Source organism: Sorex araneus, chromosome 2, assembly GCF_027595985.1.
Source record: "Sorex araneus isolate mSorAra2 chromosome 2, mSorAra2.pri, whole genome shotgun sequence".
NCBI lineage: Eukaryota > Metazoa > Chordata > Mammalia > Eulipotyphla > Soricidae > Sorex > Sorex araneus.
Window position 1 is genome coordinate 197486624 of NC_073303.1, and position 12710 is coordinate 197499333.

Sequence of the window (12710 nt, forward strand, 5' to 3'; positions counted from 1 at the left end):
AAGAATAGCCGTGAGCAGAAAGGACTTGGGAGCGTGGTGGCTTTCTCCCCGTACTATTGTGCCACACCCGCCCCAGCTTAAAAAAAAAAAAGAAACATTCATGCTTAAGTCATATTCTCCTGGGCTCTATCCTCGGTCACGTTTCCCCCTTGAATATGTGGGGGAAAGCGCGTAATAGCATTCTTTGCCGGGGAAACACACACACACACACACACACACACACACACACACACACACACACACACACACACACACACACACACACACACACACACACACACACACACACACACACACACACACACACACACACACACACACACACACACCCCGTGCACCATGAATTCTGCGCCCAGGTGCCATGCACGGTTGCGTGCAACCCGGCCTGTGGCATTTCCTGTCTCTCCCAGGCCTGCCCGCTGCCTCTTGATTTCGCAGCGGCTTTCCTGCTGGTCTGGTTGGGATCTGGGCTCTCTGTCTAGATGCCTTGCCTGGAGCAGAAGGTGGTGGTGGTGGTGTGCAGGTGAGCGCCTGCGAGTGCCCGGCCCCACGGTGGTCCTGCTTGGCCCTTGGGCCTTGCTGTGGCCTGCACAGAGAGCGTGTCACCCTGGGGCTTGGAGTCTGTTTCCGGGTTTCCCTGATAGATGGGAACGGTCCGGAGGTCTAAATGTGTAACCGCCAAGCTGCGTGCGCGTTTTCTCCCTTTCTCTCTTTGTCTTTTTCGCTCACTCGCTCGCTCTCTCTTCTCCCAGCACCCCCGGTCTCATCTAAGGGTTTGTTTTTTCCCCTCCTTCTCCCACCCCTACCTTTCTGTGTCCGTGTGAGCAGAGAAAGGCCCGTTGACGATTTCCACGCAGGAGAACGTGAAAGTGGTGTACTATCGGGCTCTGTATCCCTTTGAGTCGAGAAGTCACGATGAAATCACTATCCAGCCCGGAGACATCGTCATGGTAAGAGTGCGTGGGGAGTGCGTGGGGTCTCATGCTCCAGCGACCCACATCTGGGGCCCCCTCCCCCACTGTCTGTGGAGATGGCATTTAAGCTGCTTTAAAATGGTCTGGGGTGGGGTGGGGTGGGAGGAGGCTGGCCTTAACCCAGTGGTAGGGGGACCGGTTTTGCCACATCCTGTAATCCTCTCCTTATTCCATACACTCATTAACATCTTAATACTAGTTATTTTTGCATGGACATAGCAAGGGATACATTGAGGCTTGCAAGGCAGCTCTCCTGGCAACATCTTGCCACAGACTCAGACTACAGCACTCAGGCCAGATTAATCATTCCTCAGCCTAGCAGGGTCCAAATCTAGTTATCACTGTTTGGATCATGACAACATTTGTCCATGATCAAGCTCTTAACTTACAGTTAAGCATTAGGCACTTTGGCCAGGCCCATCTCAATGCCAGGGTAGCACACAACTCACCGCTTGCTCTGGGTCTGTCTTGTCCTTCGTCAGGACCCTGCTTTTGGGGGTGCTAGGAAGTAAGGGCAGCTGAGGCTTAGGTCGAGAGAACAGATGCCCAGGAGGAAAATATCACGTAGAGTCAAATGACTCCCAGGTTACAAAAGCATAGCATTTGCTAAGTCTTCCTGTGTCCATACAAAAAGGACATGGCTCTGAATAAACTATGCAAAGGACTCAAGGAGAAGAGAAAAACAATATTTACAAGTCAACAGAGCACTAAGAAAGAAGCTACAAATAAACAAAGAGGAATGGGAGCACTGTAATGGGAGTAACCCAATAACCTAAACTACCTGAGGCTATGTTATCCTACAACATCCCTTTCTGTTTTGGAGTCGAGATGGTTGCGAGGAGCCTGAGTTGTCTCGTGGGCTTTAAGTACCGAAGGTGCTTGGGGTTGTTTGTGTGGCTGCCGGCCAGAGTGTTTCTGCCTTCAACCAGCGCGTCCGGCCTGGTCCACTCCCTTGATGAACAGAGCGAGAAAACAGCGAGGGTTTTGTGTTGTCGCAGTTGATTTTCCCTCAGCAGCACCATGACGTGGGGTCTTGTGGTGGGAACTGCAGCTATGGTGGTGGGCGCGGGAAGGAGTCGGCACTGTGTTTGACTGGAGTCAGTTTTTATAAAGCCCCGTAATTTCCTGGAGCTAGGTCCTAGCCAAAGAACAGGATTTGGGGACTGGAGTAAGCACAGCGGGTAAAAGCATTTGCATTGCATGTGGCCGACCTGGGTTCAATCCCCGGTATCCCATTTGGTCTCCCAGGCACCGCCAGGAGTGATTCCTGAGTGCAGAGCCTGGAGTCACCTCTGAGCATCACTGAGTGTGACACAAAAAGAAAAAATAATAATAAAAGAACAGGATTTGTAGGGGCCAGAGAGGAAGCCCAGTGGTAGGCTCTGGCCTTGTACATGCGAGATCTTGAATTGAGTCGCTGCCCCCCCCCCACCCCATCCCCGCCCTTCCCCTCCCCCCAAAGTCATTCTGGGGTGGCCTATCATTGCGTTGCCACTGGTTGCTTTCTGAAAGGCCATATCTGGGTGGAATCGTTCAGGTGCCCTGACACCTGCTAATTGAGTCTGACTTGCTTGCTCATCCTGGGGTCTCTGAAGGCTCAAGGGTGTTGCGTGGGCATCATGGCACCGTGCCCTTCCCTGGTTGGCGAGAAGGGCAGCATGTCCGTCCCGTACTCGGGGCAATCACTGCCCAGGAGCTTTTTCCTCTTGATTGTCTGACACAATGTACCATCGAGGCGGAAGCTCCAGAACCTTCTCAAACTCTCCCTCGCACCCCTGTGGTATGGCCCTGGCTGCAGGGTCTGTCTGAGCCGCGCTGGCAGCTGTGACCCGCTCTAGTTTGGGCGCGACACACGTGCGGTGAGGCTGGCGGCAGGCTCTGTCTGCCTCCCTCCTCACCGGCTCCTGCGTCCTGGGTCTTTTGTTTGCTTTTGGGTGGAAGGGATCATACCCTCACGGGGGTACCGGGCGGTTCCAGGGATCAGACCCGGTCAGCTCTAGGTATACCTGGTCTTCTGCTCATTTCATCTCTATTTGGTGGTCCCCAGCCCGGCCTGAGGCTTTTCTTTCATTGCAAACTCACTGCAGTCCCTGAAAGCACCAGGGCAGGGCAGGGAAGAGTAATTATTGCTGTCTCCTTACACTGTAATCGAAAAAGGAAACCAAACCAGGGCCAGAGCGATAGTCCAGTGGGGAGGGCGTTTGCCTTGTATGCGTCCGGCCAGGGTTCGATCCCTGGCATCCCATAGCACTGCCAGGTGATTCCTGAGCATCTCTGGGTGTGAGACCCCCCCCCCCCCCCAAGAAAAAAAAGAGAAAAGAAAAGGAACCAAACCAACAGGTTCTGAAGCTGGGTTTTGTTGCAACGTAAAGGGACAGAAAAGCACTGCTCTTTCCCAAGAGAAAGGAAGAAAGGTTAGCACGCCTTTGATGCAATGCGGAGCTGTCAGGACTCCGCCATGGTCTGGAGACCAGGCCCTGTCCCCTCCAGCTGGGGACTAGCTGAGGAGCTGAGAAGGCCTTGACTGGTCCGAGTTGCATTAACCCTCTCTTTGCCTTGCTTTCGAACCTTTGCTTTCCCGGTGGAGGTTAAAGGGGAATGGGTAAGTGTTCTCTCTCTCTCTCTCTCTCTCTCTCTCTCTCTCTCTCTCTCTCTCTCTCTCTCTCCCGCTCTCTTGCTTTCTCTCTCGCTTTCTCCCCCCACCCCCACCCCTGTGTATTCCGTGTCGGGGTCTTTCACGTGGCATCAGCTCTGTGTGTCTCCACGTCTCCGCGGGGCCGTCACCTGGCGCAGGTGTGCTGAGTCGGTGTTGTGGGTGAGTGGTGTGGAGCGCTGCGTCGGGGCCTCAGCCAAGGCCAGAAATCAGCATCAGGAGGTTAAATGGGAAAGATGAAAATCCTTTAAAAAAGGTTTACACTTTTTTTGGTGGGGGGAGGGTAGACCTCATGGTGGTGGTGGGGGGGGCTTGTCATGTGCTCCTGTGGTTATAGCTGGGGCTCCCACATAGCACACATGTACCCCCCTTCAGCATTCCCTTGGCCCTAGATATTTTTTTATTGGAAGTTTTATATAACTCTTTTTTAGGAAACTTTTACAAACCTTTCTAAGGGGCCAGAGAGGCAGTACAGTAAGGCACTTGCCATGCATGTGGCTAACCCGGGTTCAGGCCCCGGCGTCTCCCTGGTCCCCTAAGCATGAGGTCTGAGGAGTGATCCCTTTTGTCTCATTTTTGATTTTTTCATGCACCCGACCTGTTTCCTTTTGCTGTTTTCCTTTGAATTTCCGGAACACCTGAGCAAAGTTTGTTCACCATCTGCAGGTCATATAATCTCTGCAGCTCATTGGGTCTGATAAGGCTTTAGTGATGGCAGAGTGGGGGCTCGGCAGGGGGGCCAGGGGCCCTCTGACCCGAAGCCTCTAATGTCGGGAAATTTTCTCCCCCCAGCGCAGCTCCTTCCGGGCTAACGGGTGAGTTGCCCTTAGCGTTGCTTTCATGCGACTTTGGCAGTGTCTCCCATGGGGGAGGTTTTCCCCTCTTTGAAGGCTCCAACCTGGGTGCTGTGCCTTAAAGACCAAGCACGTGACTCGACTCACCATTGGAGCCGTCTCCACGGCCCTCTGTCAGCCATTTATTTATTTATTTCTGGGCCACACTTGGCAGTGCTCAGAGCTTACTCCTGGCTCTGTGCTCAGGGATCCCTCCTGGGCGTGCCCTGGAGACCATCTAGGGTGCCAGGGATCAAACCTGAGCCAGTCGTGGGAATCGAACCTGGGTCAGCTGCATTGCAAGGCATGAGCTTCGGTGCCCGGGAGAGCGATTGTGCAGCGGGTAGGGCGCTTGCCAGCCCAGGTTCAGTCTGGTTAAAGGAGTGGGCGGGAAACTGGGGGGGCCCGGTGCTAGGAAGTTACTCGGGTGGAGGGATGGGTGTTGGGAACATTGTATGAGTGAGACCCAATCGTGAACAGCATTTATTTATAATGCTAATCTCATGGTGATTCATTTAAAAAAAAAAAAACCAACAAAAAGCATGATTAAATCTATGTTAGCTGGACCATTCTGTAATTTAGTACATCCACACTGTACTAATCTGCCAGTTTACCCATTTTAGCTTAAATCTGAATCTGTCTTTCCAGAGTCTGAGTTCTTATTAGTAGTCAATAAGGAGTAACACAAAAATAATTTTCCTCCGAAAGCATTGTAGGTCCCCCGCGCCCTGGGAGTGATCCCTGCGTGCAGAGTCAGGCTGGGATAAGCACCTCACCACAGTACTATCTCTTCCGCCTCTGTTCTTCGTGTTGTCTGTAGCCCATGCCAGGTGGTGCCAACGGACTGTCCCTACTACTGTGCCTGGGGCTCTGTGGGATGCTGGAGGTCCCATCTTGACCTTCCTTGGACAGAACACGGGTCAGCCCTTTGCATTCTTTCCCCAGTCCTCCATGGGGCTTTTAAATGACTGAACATGGAGTCTCCTTCCCATGGGAGCTCTGGAACATGTGTGTGTATCTGGGTTTGTTTGTGTGGGTTTGGGCTGACTCCTGGCTCTGTGCCCAGGGCTGACTCCGGGGGGGGGGGGGTGCTCCGGGACCCGTATGCGGTGCCGGGTTGAACCTGAGGGGGCTGTATGCCGGCAGACGCCCTCCCCACTGTACTGTGGCTCCAGCCAGTGGGTTTGTCTTGATCTTCCTGTCCCTCTGGGGTAAACGCCACTTAGTCAGTGGAGACTTGGGAATTTTGAGCGTGTGTTGATCGCGCCTATAGTAAGGCCTGGACCAGTATAATCTGATTAAATAATTTGGTTAGACCCGAGTGATGAGGTCTGTCAGTCAGTTGTGCATAATCTTTGTGTTGGTTGGTTGCTTGCTTGCTTGGTTTGGAGAGGGGTGAGAGTGAGTGTCACACCCGGTGCCCTGGGGGTCCCTTCCCGCGGAGCTGGGGATCCCACCGCTGCCTCCCACTTACAGGAGCACACACTGGAGACCATTGGGCCGCCCTCCCCCCAAAATCCAGGCGCTGCCGGGGCTGCGGGCATTTCAGGACTATGATTAGGCCATAGCACAGGGGGCAGAGCCCGAGGCCTTGCCCCTCCTGCTGTTCCCTGGGGGCAGCGTGTAGGGACCCTTAGAGGTGGGGTTGAGGGTATGCAGGGTCGGTCTGTGTGCCCAGTGGAGGTGGGAGGTGTGGACACTGTGTCCAGTGGAGATGGGGGCTAAGGGACTGTGTGTCCAGTGGAGGTGGGAGGTGTGGACACTGTCCAGTAGAGGTGGGGGGTAGGGGACTGTGTATCCAGTGGAGGTGGGAGGTGTGGACACTGTGTCCAGTGGAGGTGGGGGGCAGGGGTCTGTATGTCCAGTGGAGGTGGGAGGTGTGGACACTGTGTCCAGTGGAGGTTGGGGGTAGGGGTCTGTATGTCCAGTGGAGGTGGGGGGGTGTCCAGTGGAGGTGGGGGGTAGGGGTATGTGTGTCCAGTGGAGGTGGGAGGTGTGGACACTGTGTCCAGTGGAGGTGGGGGCTAGGGGACTGTGTGTCCAGTGGAGGTGGGGGTGTGGACAGTGTCCAGTGGAGGTGGGGGGTGCAGGGACTGCATTTCCTGCGGGGTTGGGGGGTGGCCTTGCGGGTTTCCTCTGTCCCTCTGACCCCCCCTCCCCCCATTGTTCCCCCAGGTGGACGAGAGCCAGACTGGGGAGCCCGGATGGCTTGGCGGAGAACTGAAAGGAAAGACAGGCTGGTTCCCCGCCAACTACGCAGAGAAAATCCCGGAGAACGAGGTCCCCGCCCCCGCCAAGCCCGCGCCTGACCTGTCCTGCACCCTGGCCCCCAAGCTGGCTGTGCGGGATGCCCCCACCCAGCCTGCCACCACCTCCGCAGAGCCCTCCGCCACCCCCAACAACTGGGCCGACTTCAGCTCCACGTAGGTGTAGTCTCGTGCGTGCCGCCCGCGTCCGAGACCCCCCCGCTCCCCCGGCAGTGATTTCTGAGTTGTTGACCTATCTGCAGGGGGTGGGGGGAGGCGGCAGGGTGGGGGGCACCTGGGCTCCGTCCTCAGCGTCACTTCTCTGAGCCGGACGGCCGCCTCGTGACCAAATAAAGCCGATTGCCTTGCCGTCTACAGTCGTTTGTCTGGATTGTTCGATCTCGAGGAAGGAGTGTAGCACAGCTGCAGTGTGTTGGCCCGGCCCTGGGCTCAGTCCCCGGGACAGAAGATGACAAGGGGGAGAGAGGGAGAGAGAGACAGAGAAACAGACAGAGATAGAGGTGGAAGAGAGAGAGAAAGAGGTGGAACGAAAATTCCTCCTAGGGATTAGCCAGGATTGGAAGCTGGTTCTGTTTGATGTCTGTCCTTCCTCTCTCTGTCTCTGTCTCTGTCTGTCTGTCTGTCTGTCTGTGTCTCTCTCTCTCTCTCTCTCTCTCTCTCTCTCTCTCTCTCTCTCTCTCTCTCTCTCTCGGTGTCTCTCTGTTTCTCCTTCCTTCCCTCCCTCACTCCCTCACTTCCTCCCTCCCTCCTGACCCCCTTCAGAGAGGTGGCACCTCTCCGCCCTTCAGCCTGGTGCATGGACAGAATTCCCTCTTCCCTCCCATCCGTGAGCCCTGAGACCCAGGCCCACACTTCCAGCTTCAGGGCGGGTCCAGACAAGCTGTCCAAGGTGGTTAGCGCTTTCAGATAAACGGAGCTAGAAGGTGCTTGTTCTTTGTGAAACCTTCCTGTGGATGGAACAGACTGAACTGAAGATCGAGGGGCAAGGAGGGCAGAGGAGGGCGCGGCGGCTCAGAATAGGGGATGGAAGGGGCACAACCGGCGAGGGGAGGAGGTGGGGGGGGTCGGGTGCTCGGGCCCGAGATCCTCCCATGCGTGTCTTCACCGCAGCGCTGGGGGTCTCTGGGCTGGGGCGAGGCTCCAGTGGTCATGTGTGAGGCCAGGGTGACCCCCCAGCAGCGAGAAGTGGAAGAATTAATTCTATTGAAGTAGCCTTTCCGTATCCTGATTCCAATTCTGGTCCTTCCTGATAATCTTGATTTTATTTTTTGAGTTTTGAGGCCACACCTGGCAATACTCAGATCACTCCTGGTGGGCCTTGGGACCTCAGAGGGGTGCTGGGGATCAAACCCAGTTGACCAGGTGCAAGGCAGATGCCCCACCCGCTGTACTGTCACTTCGACCCAACACGTAACATTAATTTAGTTAGTTAGTTTATTTTGGGTTTTGGATCACACCTGACTCTGCACAGGGCTTATTCCTGGCTCTGCAGTCAGGGGTACTCCTGGTGGGTTCTGGGGATCATATGGAGTATCAGGGATCAAACCCAGGTGAGCATGTGCACGCCACACGCCTTCCCGGCTGTCCTATCTCTCTGCCGGCCCCTGATCTTTATTTTATTTTTTTTCTTTTTGGGTCACACCTGGCAATGCTCAGGAGTCACTCCAGGCTCTGTACTCTGTACTCTGCCTGGTGGTGCTCAGGGGATCATAGGAGATGCCGGGGATTGAACCCAGGTCGGCCGTGTGCAAGGCCAGTGCCCTACCCGCTGTGCTATAGCTCCAGCCCCTGGTGTTGATTTTAAAGTTAAGTCTTTTTCCTTTTGGTTTGTTTGGTCTTGGGGCCACACCCCCCGGTGGTCGTCCCGCCTCTGCGTCAGGGTCACGGGATCACCCCTCGAGAAGCCCAGCAACTGTGTGCTGCCGGGGGTCTCACTGAGGTGGGCCACACTCACGCAACTGTCTGAGCCCCCGAACTGTCGCTGCAGCCCTTTTTCACGCCCCTCCTCCCCTATGAGGCTGCGCTCACACCCTGGTTCCGACGTCCCCCGAGAGCTTGGGCTGGAACAGAAGGCGGACGCCGGGATGCATGGAATTTTGCTGTGCAAGATTTTGTTTCACCTGAACCCAGCAGCGAGCATGACTCTCTCTTCGATAAACGTGCTGCTTTCCTACTCGAGCTTTGGCCCACTCACCTCACCGACCCTCCAAATCAGGAGGTGGGGGGCGGGAGGCTTGATTGTCTATTGTTCAGACTTGGGTTTCATCATATTATGATGTAGAAAGAAAATCGCATTTAGGACCAGAGAGATAGCACAGCGGGTGCAGCATTTGCCTTGCACGTGGCTGACTCGGGCTCGATCCCCAGCATCCCATAGGGTCTCCTGAGCACCACCAGGAGTAATTCTGAGTGCAGAGCCAGGAGTAACCCCTGAGCACAGCCGGTATGACCCAAAAAGACAAAAAGGGAAAGAAAGAAAGTGGAAAGAGAGAGAGAGAGAGAGAGAGAGAGAGAGAGAGAGAGAGAGGGAGGGAGGGAGGGAGGGAGGGAGGGAGGGAGGGAGGGAGGGAGGGAGGGAGGGAGAGACACAGAGAGACAGAGACAGAGAGATTGCATTTAGTTGACCAGAGAGCTAGTACCATGTGTAAGATGCTTGCCTTGCACATAGGGGACCCTGGTTCAGAACCCCCACAAGTGTTTCCCTGAGCCCCCCGCCCCCCATAAGTGAACCCCGAGCACAGGGCCAGGAGTAAGACCTGAGCACTGCCCGTTGCCCACCCTCCTCCCGCCTCTGAACAGAGAAAGAAAAATGCCCATTTATATCGATGCTTGTTCTTACACTATCCCCAAGCCGCCGGACCCCAGTCCCCCACCCCCCCTGCTGCCCTGGTGTGCCCCGGGTTGTCCAATGTGGTAGTGGGCAGTCGTGGAAAGGCACCGGCAAGGGCTGTGTAGCCAGTTGCCACGTGTGGCCTCGGCTGTGCTGTTGCTGCAGCCGCTGGTTTTGATGGGGTTTGTTGCTTGGTCTGTTTTGATGGTGTCCGGGGCGACACCTGGCTCAGTGCTCAGTGCTCAGGCCGTGGTGGTGCTATGATGTGTCTGGGTGTATCGCAAGGCAAACGCTTCCCCTTGCGCTGGGGCCTGCTCCTGGGAAGGGCGGCAGTGACCGTGCGAGTCGGTCTCCTTCCCATTCTCACGAGCTGCCCTAGCCGCTCTGTGGGACCCCTCGGCCGTGCCCGTGGTACGGTGTCATTCCCGATCAGGGCAGGGCTCAGGGTTCAGGGCAGCTGCTCTCGACGCACCAGCCCTTGGCCGCTTGATGGACCATTTCAGGCATATCATCATTAGGGGGCCTTGGGGGCCACGCCCGGAGGTGCTCAGGGCTTAGTCCTGGCTCTGCACTCAGGGATCACTCCTGGTGTGGCTCGGGGGATCATCTGGGGTCAGCCGTATGCAAGGCAAAAATATAGGCCCTTTCCCCTACACTCTCTCTCCGGCCCCTGTTTTCTTGTTGTTGTTGTTGTTGTTGTTGTTTTAATTTTTTTTTATTTTATAAGGTAGTTCACAATATTTGATGACATCTAGTATTCAAACACCAATCCCACCACCATGACACCTTCCCACCACCACATTTGACATGTTTCCATCCCGAACCCCAATTCTTGCCTCAAAGCAGAACCGAAATAATATATTTTGTATTGTTTGTTATGAAAAACCACTGAAAATGCTACAAAAATGTATCCATAGAGGAAAGAGTGTGAAGATTATTCTATTTTGACAGGGCCCAATAAGACCTTCTATAAGAGATCACTAACATGTTGTTCAAGGTTGAGCCTTGTGAACATTCGTATACATATATATCTGTAAAGATATATATGTATGTAGATATGTATTTCCCTCTATGATTGGTTGCCTGCTGTTTGAACCCCATGAAATGTGGTGCGGTACTCTTGGAGTATGGGTAGGGTGTGTCTTATGACGTGTCATGTGGCCGCATTTGTGGCCGTGCAATCCAAGAATAAGCTCACTTATAAAAGAGGTTTGGCCGGAGACTGTGGGGAGCTGCCTCGGGCCTGGCGGTGGTTGGGTTCTGGAGGTTTTCGGCTGCCAGGGCTGGGTCCCTTGGGGGCCCCTGTTTTTTTTTTTTGGCCTTGAAAGTCTAAGCCACCAGTGGTCTGCGCCAGCCCTGGCACACAGCTGGTGCATGCCGCAGACCTTGGGAAGTGTGTGCATGTGCAAAGCGGTTGCCCGGGACCCGCCATTCACGCCGGCTTGCTCTTCCCTCCAGGTGGCCATCCAGCTCTGGGGACAAGCCCGAGACCGACAACTGGGACGCGTGGGCAACGCAGCCGTCCCTCACCGTGCCGAGTGCCGGCCAGCTCAGGCAGAGGTCGGCCTTCACCCCAGCCACCGCCACCGGCTCCTCGCCCTCTCCCGTGCTGGGCCAGGTAAGCCTGTGTGCTGGCGCCTCCATGTCTGGCCCGGTGTTCCCCCCTCGAGGTGGGTCCAGTGCCGGCTGGCGTGCGCGTGGCGTGTTTGGGGAAGGAGCATCCCCTGTTAGGCAGAGGTGGGAAGTGAGGATATTCCAGAGTCGCAGCATTCACGGGCGAGAGATGGAACTCAGACCCACCGTCCTCTCTCTGCCGGTGCCCCAGATCATGTGACAGGGGCCCACCCATGGGGCACCATGGGTAAGGTGGGTCTGGGAGAGACCTCCCATGTGAGAGGTTCTGAAAGTTTCTGAAGTACAGTGGGTTTTTGGTTTTATTTATTTTTGATTTTTTTTTTTTTCGGTCACACCCGGCAATTCTCAGGAGTTACCTTGGCTCATGGCTCCAGGGACCATATGGGATGCCAAGGATTGAACCCGGGTCGGCCACTTGCGAGGCAGAGGCCCTTCCTGCTATACCATCGCTCCGGCCCCCTTTTCTCTCGCTCAGTGTTTGGCTGTGGTGAAGTGCCCCATGGGTGTAATCCGGGGCTAGGTGTGCTGTCCAGGGCCTCTGTCCCGAGGGTCCCAAGTTAAAAGTCCCAGTTGGAAAAGTTATGCAGAAGGGCTAGAGAGATAGTACAGCGGGTAGGGCATTTGCTTTGCGCACGGCCAACCTAGGTTTGATTCCCAGCATCCCATATGGTCCCCTGAGCAGCGCCAGGAGTAATTCCTGAGTGCAGAGCCAGGAGTCACCCCCATGCATCACCAGAGGTGACCCAAAAAGCTAAAAAAAAGGAAAAGAAAAAAAATCGTGCAGGGGCTGGAGCGATAGCACAGCGGGTAGGGTGTTTGCCTTGCACGCAGTCAACCCGGGTTCGAATCCCAGCATCCCATATGGTCCCCTGAGCACCGACAGGAGTGATTCCTGAGTGCAGAGCCAGGAGTAACCCCTGTGCGTCGCCAGGTATGACCAAAAAAGAAAAAAAATCGTGCAGAGATTTAAGGCAGCAAGCACCAGCGGGCGTGGAGTCCTGCGTGGCTGTGCATGGGGCCTGGGTTGACCCACCCTTGGTGCCACGTTGAACCCCAGCAGTCCAGTCACTCCTTTAGGACAAGCCGTCGCTCACTCTACCTGCCGGGCAGATGGGGGCGTCTTGAGTGCCCTCGCGTCTCCCTCAGCAATCAGAGAGGACGCGACAAGGCTCTTTCCTTCAGGAGATGCTAAATGCTTCCCCCTGCCTTTGCAGCTGCCCTTCCCGCGCCCCTCCCTGAGACTAACCTACCCTCAGCCCCGGCTCCTGCTCCTCCTCCCGGACCCTCCGCGGCTGTGCGTGTGCATCTCCTCAAGACCTCAGCCCGGGCCCGGCTCAGGGCCCCCCTCCAGGGCTGCCTCCTCCGAGGGAGTCTCCCAGCGGCCCGCCGGCAGGATGCACCCCTCTCCTGCATCTGCCCTCCGGGGGGATAGCTGGGAGGTCCTTATAGTGCATTGAGATGGTGGTTCTCGATGAGTGATCGGTCGGGGGTGCAGAGATAAACAAGGCGTGAGGAATG

General features: G+C 55.6%; 1 protein-coding gene across 5 annotated transcripts in view; it reads left to right on the forward strand.

The window, feature by feature from the left end:
* The window catches only part of ITSN1 (intersectin 1), a 214279-nt gene that overhangs the window by 127788 nt on the left and 73781 nt on the right, over positions 1-12710 (forward strand). For 4 of the 5 annotated variants that reach the window (XM_055125812.1, XM_055125811.1, XM_055125810.1 and 1 more), the window contains 4 exons: positions 829-950; positions 3562-3576; positions 6636-6883; positions 11016-11175. In XM_055125812.1, coding sequence (XP_054981787.1) covers positions 829-950; positions 3562-3576; positions 6636-6883; positions 11016-11175 — 545 coding nt within the window. The remainder of the gene's footprint in view (positions 1-828; positions 951-3561; positions 3577-6635; positions 6884-11015; positions 11176-12710) is intronic. The other variant, XM_055125813.1, reaches the window with a different exon arrangement.